This window comes from Carassius auratus, chromosome 27, assembly GCF_003368295.1.
Source record: "Carassius auratus strain Wakin chromosome 27, ASM336829v1, whole genome shotgun sequence".
Taxonomy (NCBI): domain Eukaryota; kingdom Metazoa; phylum Chordata; class Actinopteri; order Cypriniformes; family Cyprinidae; genus Carassius; species Carassius auratus.
In genome coordinates this window covers 11267151-11289232 of record NC_039269.1, presented here as the reverse complement: position 1 = coordinate 11289232, position 22082 = coordinate 11267151, and the positions used below count along the sequence as shown (strand labels likewise).

The 22082-nt window shown below is 36.7% G+C and overlaps 1 protein-coding gene across 1 annotated transcript; it reads right to left on the bottom strand.

The window, feature by feature from the left end:
• Positions 1–1524: 1524 nt before the first annotated feature.
• fam163aa (family with sequence similarity 163 member Aa) lies at positions 1525–20277 on the bottom strand. Its single transcript, XM_026205864.1, has 4 exons — positions 19871–20277; positions 5650–5749; positions 5411–5525; positions 1525–3346 (listed from the first exon to the last, which is right to left on the bottom strand). Exons 3-4 carry the CDS (start codon positions 5501–5503, stop codon positions 2987–2989), a joined length of 453 nt encoding a protein of 150 aa, XP_026061649.1. The 5' UTR covers positions 5504–5525; positions 5650–5749; positions 19871–20277; the 3' UTR covers positions 1525–2986.
• Between the last annotated feature and the right edge of the window lie 1805 nt (positions 20278–22082).

Below are 22082 nucleotides of genomic sequence, written 5' to 3'. Positions count from 1 at the left end.
AAAGCAGAAGTCAGTTAAATATTATAAAAATGATTAATCCAACACAAGCAGGACCTGGAACAGATATATTTTTGACTTTGCTAGCCAGCCTGACTGCGTGTTCAAGCTCAGAGCTAAAGACTGTGAAATTGAAATTCTTGCTGTAATCCTGTAGGTCGCCTCTTACACAAAAACACTGTGGTTTTCCTGGGACAAGCAGGTGCCAGTACATTCCTCCATTCCTTAAGCTGCTTATATCTGGCCGCTTTATGTTCAGCAAGATAGATGGAGGCTGTGAACTGTTTTTTAATCATCTCACTGCAGTTTCAGGGAAGCATAATGCAGATATTATTCATCAAAACTGGTTAAAAAGCACTAGTTTCTTGTAAAATTCTGTTTGCTTCTTTGTCTGTTATACAGAGATAATCTGTTGTGCTCATCAGCCTGAACAATGCCAAGCTAATAAGGGGGAAAGAGAAGGAGACAAAAGTGAACAAAAGTGGGGGAGGATGTTATTAATAATTGAAAGAAGGGAGGAGAAGAGAGCAATAAAGACAAGAAGCAAAGTGTCATGGTGTTCAAAGGTTCTTGTACTGAAGGAGGCACCACGTCTCAGTCTTCAGGTTTCGTCATGATCCTGTGAAGCAAACAAACACACAACTTTCTCCAGGGAGAGTGACTCTCTCATTCGTGTGTTAAGTGTGCTGCTTATTATGGCTGAAAACTCAGAGGAAAGCTTCATCATGCTGAGAGTGAAATTCTTTACATTTGCTGAACTGCAATGCAAATGAAATGCATGAAACAGCTATTTGTTTAACAAGATCTTAAACTGGTCCTTCAAGTAGTCTAACACAATACACAGAGAGAATGCAGTCCCAGCCCTTCTTGGCACTCCCAATGCAGCACTTTAAGATGCAAAAGTGAAAGAACAGGCTACAAATAGAAAAGTGTAAGATAAGTAAAGAAAATGTGTTTCCTCAAGCAGTGGTTCTGTACACTATACCATTCAGAGGTTTGTCATTAAGATTCTTTTGAAGAAATTAATAATTTTATTAAGCAAGCATATATCAAATTGATCAAAACTGAGAGTAAAACATTCAGATTGTTTGGAAAAATCTCTTTCAAATAAGTGCAGTCCTTTTGAAGTTTCTATTGATTAAAAACATCCAGAAAAATATTAGCACGATTATGGCTGTTGAAAATCTAGCTTTGCCATTACAGGTATAAATTATATTTATTTATAAAATTATATTTTTTTCAAATAGAAAAAAAGACAAAATAATAATAATAATAATAATAGTGATAATTTCTTTTGTGTTAATAAATGTTCATTTCATATACTTGCTTCAAAACCCCTTTAATTGTTTTTGCTATTGATTCTGTCTAAGCTAGAATTACACTATCATCATATTTTGCTAGCTGTTAAGTAAATAAGTGAACACAAAAAGGCACACTGGCATTCAGAGTCAATTTCGTACTTTTGTTGAAATACGTACCCTATATATGATGTGCAGTTGCAGTGCAATTAGTTTTTTATGGTAAGTGCCAAAGCATCTCCATGAATAGGAATATAGAAGAATATAGCATTGGCAGTCAGGTTTTAGATACAGATAGATATAGACTTGACAGGAAACATTTTAATCATTGAAATAATCTGATCTTTATGTAAATGTATTTGTATCGATGTGAAATGGCTTTTATTACTCTGATCACAATTGACCAATTTCATAAAAAGTTTATAGGCATTAATAAATACTTCAAAATTCAAAAGCATTCAGTGAAATATGTGGACAATAGGCTACTCTTTTATTTCCTCAGTATTTTAAACCATAGACTTATATACTTAAATATTTTTTCCCCATTTTTGCCAAAAAGTATTCACATGTAAAAGAGAAGTGTCATCCTGTGATTTGTAATATGATCCAGTTACCTAACAAACAGTGCTTCAGAGAGAGTGAACACAGACATCAGAATGCACAATTCATAAACCAATGGCTACTGAAACAAATATGTGAGAAAATATAAGAATTTACATAAACACATTTGCAAAGACAAGGAAACTATCGTTATCGTAGTAGGTAAGTATAATTTCCACTTCCATAATATCATACAAACAGGGACAAGATAATGACATGTTTTCAATATTTTCCAGTCATTTCCTCTCAGTGCCTCAGAAGATTTCTGAAAATGCTGCATATAAATTTGAAAATGATATGCGCTTGGACATTTCTGAAAATGCTACTTTAAAAAGCTCTTAATTGTAGTCTGTAGTGGATATGGACAAAAAAGTAAGAATTAACATTTAAAATCCAACCTCAGTATTAGCTGATAACTCTGTGCCATTGTGAATTTTAGTTAATGTGACACATATATTCAAATATACTGACCAATATAATAATCATCAGTTATTCATTTATCATTTTCCCAACAGTTCAACATACATGAAGACAATCACATTTTGTTTAATTTCTCATCCTAAAATACGTTTTTCAAAGACAAAGATTCAGTATATCAGGGGATATTTAGTTAAAACTGAATGTCATGCTCTTTTCAACAAAGATACTTTTTTTAAAAGCTATAAAAAATTAGTTTGGAACGTTTGCTTTTTATGTCACAATAAACAACAAAATACTTGTGATGAGCCTAAAAAGCTTCCTTGGGTTGATTTTCTGACTATAATATATGCTTTATCTCTGTCTTGTCCAGATATATAAAACACCCTATTTGCATTAAACCTTTAAAACTTAAATTAAAAAGGCCCAAAACTCCACAAACACTTCATGTCATATAACACATGGTCCTCAAAGCACAAAAGGGATGGATGTGCGAGAAGAAGAGATAAGAGGTAAACAGCAGGTAAAACAAAAGACAATGGAACACTAAAGATGGCCTTAGACCTGCGTGGAAGAATAACATGGCATCCCGTAGGTCTTTTTAACTCTTGGCATGTGGACATGTAACTGCCCCAGCAGCTCTGTCCCTGGGTCCATCTAAGGGTCTGTGAATGTCAGACGTCAGTGCTGATGGCTCGTGTATTGGTGTAAAAGTCTGGCGTACTGCGATGGCTCAGCACAGGGCCGTACATGGCGGCCAGACCAAGGGCAGTGGCCCCATGGTTCTCATAGTGAGTGGGCATGTAAGACAGGCGTTCACCGCCATTCCGCATCTCATCCGTGCCACGGAGGTAGTAGGGTGAGCAAGTTGGACAGTAGCTGTGAGACGAAGCGGGGTCGTAGGGCAGCGAGAGAGGTGTGACGGCCACCCCGTCCACTCCCGGAGCGCTGCATGCGTTGCAGGCGAACTGTGGCTGAGGATCTGCGACTGAGCCTGCCTCCCCTTCTGACTCATTCCTCTTACAGCAGTAATACTAGGACGGAGGAACGGTTTGATATGCAGAGGAAATTAGATTAGACACTGGGCCTTCAACGCAGATCTTCATCAAATTGTTGAGTAACACACAGAACCTTTTGAGCACGGAATGGTTCTGCAATGGATTTTAGTTATTTAAATAATAAAGCTGTTCAGTCATGAGGTCATTTTTAACTCAACAAGTAGCTAAAAACTGAGTTTAGTGAAAAATAAATATACTCAAATGTATTTGAAATCAAGTATATGACAAATACATTTAAAAATGTATGTGCTTAATAAAAATACCCTGAAGTTGTATTTTTAGTATGCTGAACTGGAATACTTAAAGGGATAGTTCACCCAAAAATGTTATGTTTATCTGCTCACCCCCAGGGCATCCAAGGTTACTTTGTTTCTTCAGTAGAACACAAACAAACATTTTTAACTCAAACCATTGTAGTCTGTCAGTCTTACAATGGAAGTGAAAGGAAATCACGGCTTTGAGAGTAAAAAAAACATACACAAAACCAACACAAAACCAAATTAAACCTTGCGACTCGTGACAATACACTGATGGGTAAAGACACAAAACAATCATTGTTTTTTACCTCTGATTCACCACAATGTCCGAAACAGTCCTGAGTGCATTCTCAGCAGACGGCGCGTGACTTCTTCTTCTTGCTTTACGGCGGATCGCAGACTTATAAGTGCATTACAGCCACCTATCTCTCAAATGGACTATTGACACACCTAATTGAGATTGTAGATAGAGTGTCAAGGATCCATTTGAGAAATAGAACCTACTCAGGATAGTTCAGACATTGTGGTGAATCAGAGGTAAAAATAAATATATAAATACTGTTCGGTTTGTGTCTTTACCCATGAATGTATCATCACAAGCTGCAGGGTTTAATTATCTTTTTTTGTGTGTGTTTTTTTGACTTTCAAAGCCATGATTCCCATTCACTTCCATTGTAGGACTGACAGACTGCAATGGTTTTAGTTAAAAATCATGTTGGTACACTCTTAAAAATACAGGTGCTTCGTGATGCCATAGAAGAACCTTTTTGTCTAAATGGAGATTAAGCAGATTAACAGATTAACATTTTTGGGTGAACTATCCCTTTAATGTTTGCAACTAATTTTGTACTTAATGCACTTTAATTATGCGGAAGTAGTGCTAAAGTCCACCTAAAGGTATTTTTAAGTACATCTGAATATGCTAAAGTGGAACTATTGCAGTAAACTTCAGTACATTTTAAATCTCTTGTATTTAAATACCTATATTATTCAAAAATCATACAGTCCTCATCAACAGCGAAGTAAAAACAAATTTTAGACTTAATATTAAGAAATGTGCATTGTGCACAAATAGTACTCCAAATAAGGTTTAATTATAATTTTTATACCCGTAAGTCTCAAACGAAATGTCTGTAAATATTTTAATAGATTTTAACTATACATAGTATGAAATAAATGTATATGTATGTATATTACTTTTTTACTAGGGGTCATAATATATTGATAGAAAAGGATCTGTGGTTAGCACTACTCGAAGAGACTTTTATATATAAAGTCAAGGCAAATCATAAGTGTGAATTCTGAAAACATTTTGGTAATCCTAAAAGATATGTAATTTTAAATCTGAAACCCCATTAGAAATTCTTAAAGGGAATTCTTAAAAATGCTATTTTTAGTGAGTTTTAGGACAACAGACTAAACAGATCAACCAATTTTGGCTCATTCACACAAATCAGGTTTTTGCATTTCACTGCACTGCTTTTCTATTGTTTTCAATGTAAATAGACATACATATTTGATCTAAAAAACATGGTGCTCAAGTTAAAGTTTTAAAAAACACATCTTTAGATTCTGCATTTTGTTTCCAATTCATCAGCCCTGTGTCTTTTGTTATTAAATTCAATAACCTGTACTGTGTGAATGGCTCCTGATGCGACATTCAGGAATTTTCTTTGGGTTTTTAGAATAGTGACTCATAGTGAGACCTTCTGAGTTAATGCGAAAACATGTTCTGTGTGGATGGCTCCTTAACCCTGCAATGAAATGTAAATGCAATGCTTACCTGGAGTCTACAGTAACAAAGCACTGCAATGATACACAGTAGTATCACTGTCGCGAGAATTCCTCCGGTTATGACAACAGTTCCAGCTGTCATCCGACCAGATCTCCATCAAACCCTGAGAATAAAAGAGAGGGAATCAACTGTCTCGCTGAAACTTCATTTCCATATGTAAAAACAGACAGATACTTAAAACAGTTGACAACACAAAAACATGTTGATGGATTGCGCTCAGCACTTACATTAGAAGAGAGCAGAGAGGACGACAGGCCACAGAGAGTTTGTACTGCTGCTTCTCCTGACACACGGCTCATGGGTTGCAGATACTCGGCTGTACAGTTTCTGGATATCACAGAAGAAGTGAAACGTGATGTGAATGGTAGATTTTTTTACAAAAAAATTCTGTTTCAGCAATAGTATAACAGCAACAATAACAATTCCGTCCAGAAGGAGGCAGTACAATATAAGATATGTACACATTACCACGGCACACTCTACTTGTATGGAACCACAGAAATACACATTAAAAAATTTCAATTTATTCAACTAAGAATAATGTGTTAATGAGATTTTGACATCTACAAAGATTGTAAGCATACATTAAGTTTGGAGACATTTCAAAATTTTTACAGATCATGATACCATGATCATAATTCAAGGCAATAAACATGTAATCAAGGACTGGCAGAAAATGGTCAGAGAGAGCAAACATGGTGGACAACATAAAGAGAATATTATCCTAACTTTTTGGTTCGAAGCCTGACATAAAGTACTATATGAAAACCAATGAGAAAAATATATACACTTAAAAGCAACATTACTATAGAGGACTTAAGATACAGTTGAAACAAATGAAATAATAAATAATTAATGTCCCCTTAAACAGAACCCAGGCTCATCTGGTTCAAAATCTGGTTCAAAAACGTCCTCTTCCTTTCCATTTTCTCAGAGTAAAAGCACTAAATTATATACAGAAATGGTGGAATACTAATGCTGTTAAAAGCAATGTGCCATCTATTTTCCCTGGAATGTGGCCAAGCAGTGTGTTCCTGTCCCCTGTGTTGCTTGCCAGCAGTTAAACTCTGTAGGATATTTCAGTGGGCTGCTGGAGGTCAAACCCCTCTATCATGGCAACACGGACAGCAATGGACCACTGGTAGACGTTCGGACAATTACATGCAGCTGATGGGCTGGACAAGGTCACTGTAAGTACACTGAGAACCCTTTGAATAACATGGACGGGTGGGAATTGGAGAATTGTTTATCCGAGTATTTTCATGTTCTAATTTCTGGCGATACTGAACTGTGAAATTTAATGGCATTTCTGCACACAATACCAAAATCCAAAGTCCGCTCACTTGGTGATCATCTTGGCAACACTCCAATGCAGCTATTTTCTGTTATCTACTAGAACGAGGATACGCCAAAAAAAAAAAAAAGAAGGCTGCCAAGCTTACGTAATGCATAAATGCAGTCAGCCATTAATTAATTAAATAAATGTATAGACACAAAATGGAGTAGCAGCTACTCAACGAAAGAGTCTGAGATTTAAATTATTTAAGTTTGATTCATATATTATCTTAAAGCAATTGCAACAAAACAAACACTGCAGCGTATGAAAACAATGTCCTTTGATATTTTCTATTCAAACACTATAGATGCAAGATGCAGCTAACCGTGTTTGTACACTAAAAAAGGTGCAAAAGGTGTCACTGGGGATGAACCCTGAGATACAAAAGCTAAAAGGTACATCTTTGCACCTTATTTACCCATAAATAATAAGCCTACTTAATAGTCTTATCTAATATGACCACGCTTATGTCTTTTATGTCAAGTTTCAAGTTTGTGCTGTTCAAGGTTAAATAAGTTAAACTTTTAAAAACTACATATCAAGACCTGGTTTTTCTCCAATTCTACTATTCGCGCTCCACATTTTTCCGTTTCCTGTGTGAATGGCCCCTAACATGCTAAGTGCTTCAAAAATCATATGTAAAAGAAATAGTGATGGGTCTTTCAAAAACATTTTGTTAATTTTGTGACATGAGTTGTCTATGAGAATCTGTTCATTTTCACGCTCATGCATAACCTTTCATTTATTTGTCACATTAAAGCCACACAGACTCTGTAACCTGTGTTTGTTGTAACCTGAGTGTTTCCTTAGTTTTTTGGTCCATTTTTTTTGTTCACTGGTCTTATGGAAACTGCATAAGCAACATTTGTGAACGTGGATTCTTTTGGAGCAAAGTGGCTATTGAAAATGTAACATTTTACTTTAAATGTTTAAATTACTTCTAAATTTACTGCTCAAACAAGCAAAATGACTTCAATGCAGAGTGTTACAGTTTGACAAACAAGATTCAAAGATCTGTAAAATGAACAGAACTTCACATCACTTGTAAGAATATTATGCTACTCTGAATTAAACCCCATGAAGATTATACCAATAAGGTGATCAGGTGATCTTTTAACTGAAAGCTAGATTTGACTTCCTTTCCTACAGCCAAAATTTTTTTTTACTACATGTGGTTTGTCTTTGTCTTCTTACACTCAATGTGTGTCTTGCCTTACATACTCCACAACCATATTATAGATAAAACCATGCTGCAGAGTACACTGAAGCCAAAAAAGGAGAACCATTAAATTGAGCTATGCATTAAATTGGTCCTCAATTCCCCGGAGAGATTTTTTGTAAATGGATAATCAATTATTCACACTAAAAAGTTAAAGCCACAGGGTGCAATGAACACTGTGATAATAAAACTACCATACCATTCATTTGTGCAGATTACATTTCAGTGTTTTTGAGTTTAGCTCAGAATCACAAGCTGTGACGGCTTCCCTGTCCCCCAAATATGTTTGAGAGATTGTTTGTTTTATGTTTTCCTTTACTTATTCATGGAACGTGCATAATGTGAGATGACCATCCCATGTATATTATGCAGGCGTGTGAGGAGATGTCGACGGAGATGTGCTGCAAAAGGAAGTGTGACCTGGCGCAGACCTTGTCAGCGTGCTCGTTTATCACCTGGCTCACTCTATTACACCAATGAGTCTGCAGATCAATGGACAGATGCTCGTATATCTCCGTTGCCATGGTACCTAGGGCTGCTGACCCACTTCTCCCCAAATACCCCAGCACCCTTCTCCTTCGTCCATTCCATCATTCCTTTCCTTCTACTCACTTTCCTCTTTCATTTCTAGTCACCACTATATTTCGGATCATCATCAGCACACGTCAGCCATCTTCACACTCCCAAAGCAGCACAGAAGCCACACCTGAAGCTGAGCATATACTATGAAAATGTGCTTTGGTATTGGAAAAATTACGTTTTGTATTTTAATATATTTTTTAATATAATTGATTCCTGTGATGATACAAGCTGAATTATCAGTGCCACATTGTCCTTCAGAAATCATTCTAATATGAGTGAGTGAAGTGACATTCAGCCAAGTATGGTGACCCATACTCAGAATTTGCGCTCTGCATTTAACCCATCCGAAATGCACACACACAGAGCAGTGAACACACACACACGGATGTATATAATGTGCTAACATTAGCACTAATATGCTAACATTATATATATTTTTATCACTTTATAATTTATTTTATACTTATTATGCTCCTTTTAAATAGATGTAGGCCTAATAAGTCTCAGGTGTCCCCAGAATGTGTCTATGAAGCTTTAGCTCAAAATACTCCACAGATTATCTATTACATCATACATCATTTTGAGAATGACTATTTTGAGTGGATGTATGCATGTGTTTTTAAATGCAAATTAACTGCTGCTCTCCGCCCCCTTTTCCAGAATATGTCTGTGCCATTACAGCTCGCACCGCTGATACTCTGCCAAAAAAAACATCTGTTTGGTTATCATGTCTATCGCTAAAATCATGAGTTTTAAAATTCTGATATACCAGCCCAATCTCACAGCAATCCATACATATTTTATGAGGTGGCAAATTTTTGCTAAATCATACATATTTTATGAGTTGCACAATTTGTATGAATTTGTAAGAATGACCTACACCTTGCCCCGCCCCTAAACTTACCTGTCACAAAATTGAATGAGTGAGGTCGTACGAATTAGCCACCTCGTAAAATACATATGAATTGGTCGTGAGATACCATTGGATATACCATTTTCCGAGCACACACATCTAAAGCAAACGCACAAAAAGCACCTGTCATGTCTTATTGCACTTAAACGGTCAAACACAAACACGTTTATAGAAAAACATGCATGCAAAACATGCGTTAAAAAAACACAGTTGGTTATGTGAAAGATTGCATGTTTATATTAGATCTGTGTATTATTAAAGGCACAAAATGCAAGATTTATTAATTAATAAATCCAAAATCATTAGAACACTGTTATATATTTTGCTGACTTGTGAACTTACATTATTCCAAATGTTCTGAAGAATGTTTAAATCCAGAGAAATAAGCAATTTTAACTAGTGACACAGACCGTTTTGTTTTGTAGAAGAAATTTTTTTTTTGTAGAAAACATGGAAACACCAAAGACGCTTTAATATGTTGTGCGTTTTATTAGACAGGTGACGAGCACACAGAGTAGCATTGTATCTATTGTGATAAAACAGGCTGCTTTTCTTATTCTTTTTTTCACATACGAACAACCGTAAGGAGCGGAAGCGGTCGACTGTGCCATAATAAAAGCTCCAGTTAGCAAACATATATTTCCTTCAGTTATATCCACACTTAATTATACCTGTTAAAATGTACTGTATACGCTTTTTTTACTTTCACTGTTCATTTTAAAGGTGCATACTGTAATCATAAAATATTTTCCTAAAATAATGCAGGGAACCACTCATTATATTATATGAGTACGTCCGTGCTGTTTTGGTGATGTAATTTGCGTCACATGCACTGTACTGTTAATTGTTGGCCTTCTGGAAAGTATGTCCATTAACTGTACATGTACTCAATACTTGGTAGGGGCTACTTTTGCTTTAATTACTGCCTCAACTCAGCTTGGAATGGAGGTGATCAGTTTGTGGCATTGCTGAGGTGGTGTGGAAGCCCAGGTTTCTTTGACAGTGGCCTTCAGCTCTTCTGCATTTTTTGGTCTCTTGTTTCTCATTTTCAATACCCATTAGATTCTCTCTGGGGTTTAGGTCTGGTGAGTTTGCTGGCCAGTCATGCACACCAACACCATGGTCATTTAACCAACCTTTGCTGCTTTTGGCACTGTGGGCAGGTGCAAAATCCTGCTGGGAAATGAAATCAGCATCTTCAAAAAGCTGGTCAGTAGAAGGAAGCATGAAGTGCTCCAAAATATCTTGGTAAACAGGTGAAGTGACTTTGGTTTTCAAAAAACACAATGGACTAATACCGGCAGATGACATTGTATCCCAAAATCATCACAGATTGTGGAAACTTAACACTGGACTTTAAGCAATTTGCTTCTCCACCCTTCCTCCAGACTCTATGAACTTGCTCTCATCCGAAAAGAGGACTTTGGACCACTGGGCAACAGTCCAGTTTTTCTTTTCCTTAGCCCAGTTACGTTGTCTGTGGTTCAGGAGTGGGTTAACAAGAGGAATACGACAACTGTAGCCAAATTCCTTGACACATCTGTATGCCTTGACCCGAACTTCAGTCCATTCTTTGTGAAGTTCACTCAAATTCTTGAATTTATTTTGCTTGACAGTCCTCATAAGGCTGTGGTTCTCTTGGTTGGTTGTGCATCTTTTTCTCCCACACTTTTTCCTTCCACTTAACTTTCTGTTAACATGTTTGGATACAGCACTCTGTGAACAGCCAGCTTCTTTGGCAATGAATGTTTGTGGCTTACCCTCCTTGTGAAGGCTGTCAATGATTGTCTTCTGGACAACTGTCAGACCAGCAGTCTTCCCCATGATTGTGTAGCCTAGTGAACCAAATTGAGAGACCATTTTGAAAGCTCAGGAAACCTTTGCAGGTGTTTTGAGTTGATTAGCTGATTGAAAGAAATAAATTAACTCGTTCACGACATTCTAATTTATTGAGATGCACCTGTATAAACTTTCCAGTGATGTCTGTGAGATATTCACTCGATAAGCTCCACTCAGCTCGCTCTGCTTATCAGCTCGTGCTCATCCACTATACTGGCATGATATTTAACATTATATGAATTACTTACATCAGGAAATGTCCTCAAGCTGCTGAGGTGGATCTACGGGGTGTTGCCCCTGTTGCCACCCCATTTATAAATCAGATAATATTTGTAATAATATTTTATAATTTTATAATATCAAGTATATTTTATGTTCATAGCCTACACGTTGAAGGCCAAGGATCCCCGCACCAAACTCCTCTCAAACAGAAATCGCAGATTTAGAATCCCTCCCCTCACAGTCACAATGGTTTCACCCATCACCAGCACGGCAGCGACCCCTGCAAAATTTCACCAGTCAGTGGCAGCAGGGCAGCCTGGGCAGGCTGCACAGTACATCTGTCAGCAGTACGCAGTGTCTCGGAGAAGAGAGGTTGAGCAGTTAGCAGTGAGTTTAGAGGTAAGTTTGACACAAAGTCGAAAAAGTCCATAAGCAGACAATTAACCCGGCAACAACCACATTGTTACGTTAATTACATCACAATACTTTGTTGTCTCATCGAATTTTCCATGATCGTCAGGTCAGATAAGGGTCTAACGTTAGTTTAGCTCACTGATTACACAGAGAAAGGGTCCACAATTCACAAATTAAGACCCACACCATCCAAAAACCCAGCTACATCTCCATGTAATGTAGTGTAGAGAACAAAACACATTCAGTGAAAACCGTAGCATTTTAAATTATGAATAGTGTCCATGGCCCCCCTTCTGAAACCTCATGTCACCCCTTCGCCACCCCAGGAAAAAATCTCTAGATCCGCCACTGTCAAGCTGGGATTCTAACTCGGGACACCCATAGTGCAACAGCACTATATATCGACATACTTGGCTTGCCCACTAGACTATTGGCACCGACAAGAGTGTGTGGATTTTTATCATTATAGGTTGGTTGTGTACAAACACTGCCAACAAACATTTGTTTAAACAATTATAAAGTGAATTTTTCATAATAGGTGCCATTTAAACGAAATCTTACTGAACCAAACATTTAAGATATAATATTATATAACACAGACATATTTAGATCTTCAGAACTGCTCACCACCTGCTCACTTCCCCTCACCTGCTCAGTTTTCTTGTCTAATTTCTCTATTTCTCTCCTTGCCAAAAATAAGACTCTTCTTACTTTCTTAGCTTCCCCTCTGCTTCTTTTTAAAGGAGCACATGATGACAATTCCCCTCAAGAGCTCTGGTAGAGTGTGGCATGTGTCCTCCCTGACCTTGCTCCAGAAAAGTTATGGACTTTTTATCTGGCAGCTCTGTCTGACCTCTTATCTTTCCGACTGCACACCAGGCCCAATAAAGCTGTGGGCGTTCCACATGTTTACGACACAAATATGTCTGCAGTGTGAAAAGTAAAGTCAAATCTCATCAAACATGACAGCAAATCAACACTGAACTTAATTTAGTGTCTAGTGTGAAGACGTCAGTCACATTAATGTCTCCAAAGTCCTAGATGTCCAAAACTCCTTAGAGGGAAGTTCTGAGAAGTGTCATAATGTGCTCATTGCAAACTGAAGACCAGCATTAACAAAAAAGAGCATTAATAAAACACTAAAGATTAGCTAAGCTAATGCTAGAAAGGAAAACCTGCTAAAAAGACCAGTCTGCAATATGAATTTGCAGGCTTGTTTATTTCATGGTAGTTGTGTTGGTAAAGCTAAGATGCCTGGTAGGAAAATCAAAAATCAGCATTCTATGCTGGGCACCAGCATCAGAATTAAAATACAGTATGCTGGTGAGCAACTACGGTGTTTTTTTCAGTGTGGCAGTGTTGTTTTCTCAGTGTAAATAACCTCATATATCACTATTTAAAGTGGCAGCAAGATGGTTCATGTCACTGAACAAGCTAAATAGGACAAAATAAATGTCCCATGGTTTAGAAAATGCTAAATATAAATGACTAGCACTGAACGAACCCCGTTTGACAAGTTCTGATGATTTGAACACTGTCTGACTATTATACAGCTAATTTCCCTCAACAGTCTAATTTTCCTGCCTTATGATAACGCTAGCTTTGCAACAAAACAAGCACAGCAGCGTGGCACTAATAGAAAACAACTTGCAAAGAGCTGAGATTGCACTCTCTATGGACAGCCCTAAGGGCACTTACTAGAACAGTCCGAGCTTTCATTTACTCTAATTGCAGTTCTAGCCTTTACAACATACACTTAAACCACTGGGCATAATAAGAGAAGAAAAAGAGACAGAAATCAAACCCCATTCAGCGTAATTTTTCTCATAATCCTTCTTCACTGTGGAGAATTCTCCTACAGTGGGCTGCTTTCTTAAAGGATTTAGAGTGATCATGTTCAGTTTCTCTTTGGGAGCTGAAAGTAGAATTTGAAAGTCAGAGGTTTTATATTAATGTATTTTTGTTATCACAGGTCACTTTGTTGTTTTTCTTTATTTTTTTTAAAACTGTGGATTGTTCCCTGACTTTTAGACCAGAACAGGAAACAAATGAATAATAATAGTCCTTTCATATCATTGTGGGATACCACTCTCATTAACATGGGATATCATTAACATTATAGGCTTGTATAACCCCACTACTTAAGAAACCCATACTTAACCCATCTCTTTTAGAGAATTACAGACTGGTTTCTCTTCTGCCTTTCATTGCAAAAACACTGTGTTCAACCAAGTCTCTTCCTTTCTCACACAGAACAACCTCCTCGACAGCAACCAGTCTGGTTTCAGAAGTGGACATTCAACTGAGACTGTCTTGCTCTCAGTTGTTGAAGCCCTAAGACTGGCAAGAGCACATTCCATCTCTTCGGTATGTATATTGCTGGATCTATCTAATGCTTTTGACAGGGTTAACCACCAGATCCTCCTGTCAACCCTATTGGCAAAGGGTGACTCAGGAACCGTACTCCAGTCTTTGAGTCTTAACTCTCAGATAGATCCTTCAGGGTATCTTGGAGAGGTGAGGTGTCCAGGTCACAACATCTAACTACTGGAGTGCTACAGGGCTCAACTCTCGGACCACTTCTATTCTGTCTACATGGCATCACTAGGCTCTGTCATTCAGAATCATTGCTTTTCATATCACTGCTTAGCTGATGACAATCAGCTCTACGTCTCATTCCATCCTGATGATCCGACAATAACTCCTTGCATCTCAGCTTGTATAACAGACATTTCTTGACCATCACCTTCAACTCAACCTTGCCAAGACTGAACTGCTCGTGGTTCCAGCAAACCCATCGTCTCATCACAATTTCATCATCCATTTAGGTACATCAACTCCTTCAAAAACAGCCAGAAACCTTGGAGTTGTGACTGATGATCAGCTGACTTTCTCACTGCCCGGTCCTGCAGATTTGCTTTATTCAACATCAAGAAGATCAGACCCTTTACTTCGGAACATGCTTCACAACTTCTAGTTCAAGCTATTTTCTGTCCAGGCTGGACTTTTGCAATGCTCTTTTGGCAGGTCTTCCAGGTCATGCCTGGGTCACACCTCTGTTTTTCAATTTGCACTGGCTACCAATAGCTGCTCACAAAAAATTCAAAGCATTGATGTTTGCATAAAACACAACCACTGTTTCTGCACCCCTTTACCTAAATTCATTACTTCAGACATATGTGCTTTTAAATAAAAAATCCTGGTGGAAGGACCTCCCCAGCTCAATCCGAGCAGCTGAATCCTCCTTCCCATCTTCAAGAATCAGCTAAAAACACATCTCTCCCATCTTTATTTGACACTCTAACATCTAGCAATCTCTACAATAATTTTATTCTTCCAAAAAAAGGGCCCCTTTCAGACTTGCACTCATTTACTGCTTGTTTTCTTTAAATAAAAAACTAACACTAGCTTCTCTATTCTTTTTCTATTCTATCCTTTTTTTATTTGTTATATTATTATAAAAAAAAACTTGCTGCATGTACTATTTTAAGCTGACTGAGACTTGTTATAGCACTTGCGCATCATTTCTCTTTTGTTGATTTTGATTGCTTTCATTGTCCTCATTTGTAAGTCACTTTGGATAAAAGTGGATGCTAAATGACTAAATATAAATGTAACATGCCATTACTGATTCTATCTATGAAATAAATTAACATTTCACCATCATTTACACATCTTCATTTCATCTGAACCCTGTATGAATTTTATAAATAAATAAATATTGAACCCCACAGATTTTAGACATTTTTCAATATATCTTCTCTTATTTTCCACTGAAGACATTAGGGGTGAGAAAATAGGAATACATAATATATATTTTTGGGTGAACTATCCCTTTTATAACCAGATTGCTCTAGGAAAATTGTCTTGTAAGTTATTGCATAAGTGACCGTTTATAATATCAAGTGACTAACTGACAGTTAGTACATGCATATATTAAACACTACCTGATGTATAGAAGCACTCAGATCAGCTCAATGGGCTCTGACACAGTCACTGAGAGATATTTAAGGAACTGTTTAAAGGAATCACAGTAGTGACTGACCTAAATCATATCAAATACAATGACAGTCAGAGTTTTGGAGATGGTTGAGAAACTGATGACCAGAGAGAGCTTGTTCACAGGCCACCTTCATTTTACTAATTTCACCATTATCAACTTTAAAGATTTGGGTTATTCAACTTCAATGTCTCCTGGACTGATTGAAATAGAGCTATGCTTCAATTTCTTATTCTATTTTCCACATCCCTTTATCAAGACATCCAATTTAAAATCAAAATTGAATAAAAACACAACATTTTAGAGAGTTCATGATGAAATGAAACCTCAAATGAAACCTCAAACACTTAAATGCTCAAATGAAACCCCCAGACCTATAATGTTGCAACTTTAGTTTTAGCCTCTTTCTCCAGCTGGGCCTGTTTATGCCAGCGGGTTTCTGTTGCCTGATTTAAGGACGGCCAGCATACACATCCTGCCCCAAGGACAAACCAAGAGACAGCTTCAGATGTCAGGCTATAAAGCAGCTGCTGACTGGGTTCTTATTCAGCAATTGCCGCTACCTCACTTAACTCACTGGCGTTTATTTAAAGCACAAAAGGAGACAATAAAAAATGATGGACATGAGGCTCATGTTTTAGGGGGACAGACAGACAATCTGCGTACAAATGCTAGAGTAAAGAAGACTAAAAGACTCTAAACTAAAACTTTAATAATAAAATAATAAAATGGGAACAGATTTTTTTTAACTTACTTGACACACACTCTCACTCAATCATAATACTGAGAAAATTTCCTTTAAAGTAGTCCAAATGAAGTTCTTAGCAATGCATATTACTTAATCCAAAATTAAGTTTTGATATATTTATGGCAGGAGATTTACAAAATATCCTCATGGAACATGATCTTTATTTAACATCCTAAAGATTTTTGGCATTAAAGAAAAATCGATAATTTGGACCAATACAATGTATTTTTGGCAGTTGCTACAAATATACCCGTACTACTTATGACTGGTTTTGTGGTCCAGGGCCACATATATAAATAATAGTTTTTATTCCATAAATATCTGTTTGGTTTGGAGAAGATAATTGCTAAAAAAATAATAATAGCAAGACGTAGTTTTAAGTAATATTTGATTTAACTGTACTGTGGCATAAAAACTGTACATTGGCAAAAAATAATTTTATATCAAACTGGAAAAAAAAAATGAATATACACTGTATTAAGCTGAATCTTTAATAGGTAATGGCAAAAATGCATATATTTACAGCATACACACACACACACACACACACACACATATATATGCTTGAATTGCTTACAGATATAAGCTTGATTGCTTGTATCATTGTAAGATGTAAAATATTATCACCCAGCCCCAATCTGCTAAATGTGACAATAAGCCATAAAGATATTAAGCTATAAACATTAACATCATGAAAAGTGCTATACAAATAAATTTGTCCTGACTTGACATATGTAAGAAGACAACAATTCCAGTACAAGAAATTAGTCACGCAAAATGAATAATAAAATTAAATGCATTTTTTGAATGTTCCCACATTTCAGTCATGACCACTGACAAAAACTCAAAACTAACCTTCAAGTACATTAGGTGGCATGCTAATGGATAAATTTGCTAGAAAGAGAGCTTTTTAAATCACTGTTTACAAGTCATACAAAGTGCAAATGCCAATGCAATGAAGCATGCACATGCCCAACTCAGCAGTAAGTATTAAAGCTCTCACTTTGGATAGCTCAAGCAATACTAAGCAGATGACTCAGTGCTCTGTTCACCATAAACACATTGTAATTTGTTTTTGATGTGTGCTACATAAGTCAGCAACAAACAGAAACCGCTGCGATCACAATGCTGAGAGGCTTCTCTTGACACAGCTTGTCGGCCTGATCTATGATGTCACTTAACAACTGTGTGGGGAGATAGTAAGGTGAATGTCCTTCTTCATTATTAAAATGAATCTCTTCTCCACAGCCATGAGAGCCGGTTCTCACTCTGTGAAATGGAGAGGCAGGAGCTCTGATCATTTTCGAATGAATCCCTTCCCCTGTTTTATCCACTCTTAAATAATGGCATGAATATTTCGGCGAGGAAGCCTCTAACTTTGCACTTGAAATCAAGGCAATCCTGCAATTTTAAGTCGGCCCTTTTCAATTATTCAAATATCATTCCTGTAACAATATTTTTCCATCACCGGGCCATTTAGGTAGGTAGTGAAGGAAGGATTTTTCACCCCATTCTCTTCAAAAAGCACTCATCTCTGCTGTGTATGGAGAGAATATATTTATGTCGAAATCTGGGGCAGTTGCATGGATTTAAAAAAATGAACAGAGAGAAGACGAGTATCATCATTCGGTTTTTTTTTGTTAAAAAGAATAAATGCAATCCTGTCAATTTATACCATTAGAATTCCAACTTAATCACCATCTTATCTGAACATTAGGGGTCATATGTCTCCTTTATTGTCTATGGAAGTTTACAGTCCTGTTAAAGGATACGATCACTCAAAAAGTAGATGAGTTTGTTTCTTCATTGGAACGGATTTGGAGAAATTTAGCATTACAACACTTTCTTACCAAAACATGCAGTTTTTCACTTCACAAGCCGTTAGTTAGATAAAAAAAAGGTGATAACTCCAAATATGTTCGGACGCAGAAACAAACTTATCTACATCATGAATGGCCTGAAGGTGAGCAAGTTTTCATTTTTGGATATATTTTGGGTATTTGGAAGTATTCCTTTAAATACTACAGTAAACAACTAACAATCTTCCATCATTTTCCCTTTAACCATAGTGGTATTACGTCATGTTCATGTACACTTGTCATCGTCCTTTAGCTTTCAACTGCATTTCTTGCAACAGACAAGAATTGTTCCCAGAAAAGCCCTTGATGGGCTCTCCCCTGTCAAGGCAACTCACAGTGAGGCTTTAAAACTTCAGACTGCGTGGTTTACCGTAGCTTGACTCAAACAAACATGCTCCCTCAAGCAGGACATCTGCCAAGAGCACACTGCTGGAGAGCTTGCCATGTTAATCCAGCAAAACAAACAGTTGAAAAAGTGCCCCAAACACGCCAGGCCCCCTTGGCAGATAGATCATCACTGGCCTAGAAATCATGTCTCTACTAAAACAGCATCTGTGTATGTGTCATGTCTACTAGAAACAGAAAACATATGCTTTCCCCCTGAGGAAAACATGACTTTTTTTGGCCAAAAGCAACAGCTCTGTGTGAATTATATGACTACTATCATCCTCAACCATCACAAAAATGTTTATCTATCTATCTATCTATCTATCTATCTATCTATCTATCTATCTATCTATCTATCTATCTATCTATCTATCTATCGTCTCTTTGATCAATCTGGCTGAATTAGCCATTATGTATAAAAACAGAGATAGATAAAAAAAAAGTATACAATTAAATTACATGCAACTTAAATATCTTAATCCAGGATCGTTTAACTACTTTATATAAATAGAACATTCATTCATTTATTGTATAGAATTTTTTTTCTTTTAAATAAATATCTTAATCCAGGATAGTGTAACCACACTGTGTGTGTGTGTGTGTGTGTGTGTGTGTTTATAGACTATATATATATAGGCTAACAAAATAATAAAAAACTGGTGCCAGCATCAACCTATTTTTAGATTCTCTCACTTTCATAAATGTATTGTATCCTATGGTTCTGTGTAGTGTCCCCACTTTCATGGCTGTTGCTTACTACTATATGTGTGTAAGATTTTTTATTGTTATTCATGCAAACAAAGAGCACACATCAGGATCCATAACCAGACACATTTACAGACTGAACTGGCACTTGAACACTTCCATTACACTGCAAAATCAAAACCAGACCATTTCAGCACACGTGGATAGAAGGACATTTCAGTTACCTTAAAACCAGCTTCTCCTCCTGCCAGAATGTTTGTAATGCAGCGTGCAGAGTATTATTCCAAATGACTGATGCTTGTCAGTAGTGAACACTACTGTATGGAAAGGCTCGTCTGGGGCTTTGCTTCGTTAGCAGAAATTCAGCGTCCACTGCACAGCGAGCTTTTATTATCTGTCTGAACGGATGGCTGTCACATCATCATTTGTCGCGGATGTAATTCCGTAGTAACCCTGCGAACAGCCGCGAGTATGCTGTGAGAGACAATATAACACATCCGAGCTCGCAAAGGAATGAGTGGCATGACACAGATTGCGAATCAGAGACCGGTATGTAATGTGCAGGCTGTCCCTCGGGAGGATGCAACAGCCTGCGAGGCGATGATGCTGCACGCGCGGAAAGGGTCAGGAAACGAACCCACACCTTTACAGACGTTAAAGGAGAGCAAAGCGTCAGCCTATGAGCGTGCGTCATGTTTCACATGACCACTGTCCACAGAATAGAGAGAGAAAAGTGACAGCGTTCACGACACATGTCTTTATCTTTCAGAAACGTGCTTGTGAGTTTATAATAGTCAAGAAATTAGGAGGCTTGAATGAAATCATAGTTTAAAAGAATCGATTGATTACATAAAAGTAAAATAGACTGCAAACCATTTGGTTGGTGGCAACCTAACAACACCTAATTTTTTTATTACATTTATTTTTACAACTGACAGTTGACTCTTGAAAATTTACATAATACATTCTTCATGCTGTAGCTTTTTATCTATCTCAAAATAATTATATATATATATATATATATATATATATATATATATATAGTACAACAACAATAATATTATTATATTTAATAACATATCCAAGCCAAATTAACCACTTTATATAAATTATGCATTAAGAAGAAGTAACAGACTTTTTCATGTATCAGTGTTGTTGCAAGAAACTGGCAGATAGATCTTCAAAATGTACTTTTTAAAAAACATTTATTTACAGACCGTAATGGTCTACTGATTCTTTATTGCATATTTCATATTACATGACTGGACAAAACTGAACTGTCTCTTTAAGTATTTCTCTATTTGTTTTTGGCAACATGCAAAATGTGGAAAGATTAACTACGTTTTGACGTAAATGAATACACAATCACATGCACATATGCAAATCCCATCACAGACTCTTCCTCATATGCATGCATGCACATTCATGTGTGCTCACACACACAGCAAGGTGCCACATCATTGACAGATTTAATTATGAGGGCTAGCAGGGATTTGTCGCATAAATTAGAATAGTACCAACAGGGTATCTGTAACAAAGCTGTATGAAGGAGATTAAGAGCCTGCTCAACTCATCTGTGGCAATGCATGTAATGTAGGGAAAGTGCTTAAGTGCAAAGCTTCCATACTTGTTATTTGACATCTTTCTAATTAAATATTACACACGACACGGGAATGCCATTCCCTCCTTCCTGACTGCATTACACTATGTCTTTAGACGTGATTTAATTAAAATGCCACCTCGATAAGCATGTCAAGGTCTTAAACAAGACTCTTAAAACATGTAACAGTATACGAATACTACAAATATATATTTTGCAGACATGTGTAGAGTTTTTTTTTTTTTTTTTTTGCATAAATGATAATCAATGCTGGGTATATTACTTGCAAATTGTAGTCTGTTACACTCTTAAAAATAAAGGTGCTTAAAAGGTTCTTCGCAGTGATGAACAGAGAAGAACAATTCAGTCAAAGGTTCTTTAAAGAACCATCTCTTTCTTACCTTTTATATTCTGAAGAATCTTCTTTCGCCACAAAGAACCTTTTGTGAAACAGAAAGGTTCTTCAGATGTGTAAGGTTCTTTATGGAATTATTTAAGCATCTTTATTTTGAAATTACATGATGACAAATATATTCAGTAATGTAATCTAGATTAATACATTTCAAGTAGGCCTAATAATATATTTGGACGACTTCTGGATTACATTTAGATTACATTTTACCCCAATTGTTTAAATTGTTTATAGATTTAAATGGGGTAATTTTCATAAAGAGCAAAGAGAAATTAAATATATTCCATTCTTTGTTATGAACATCATGAAATGCATTTAAACATGAAACATGAAAATTATTCAAATAATTAAATTTTCCACATTTGAGATATTTTATTTGTTGACCTGCATGTCAGTGACCATTAACTGATATCAGAGAACTGTG

Excerpts from the sequence above, each read along its gene's own strand:
- fam163aa (XM_026205864.1), bottom strand. The coding sequence starts at position 5,503 with ATGACAGCTGGAACTGTTGTCATAACCGGAGGAATTCTCGCGACAGTG. Across the intron at positions 3,347-5,410 it reads TTTGTTACTGTAGACTCCAG|TATTACTGCTGTAAGAGGAA; the intron begins GTAAGCATTGCA and ends CCTCCGTCCTAG.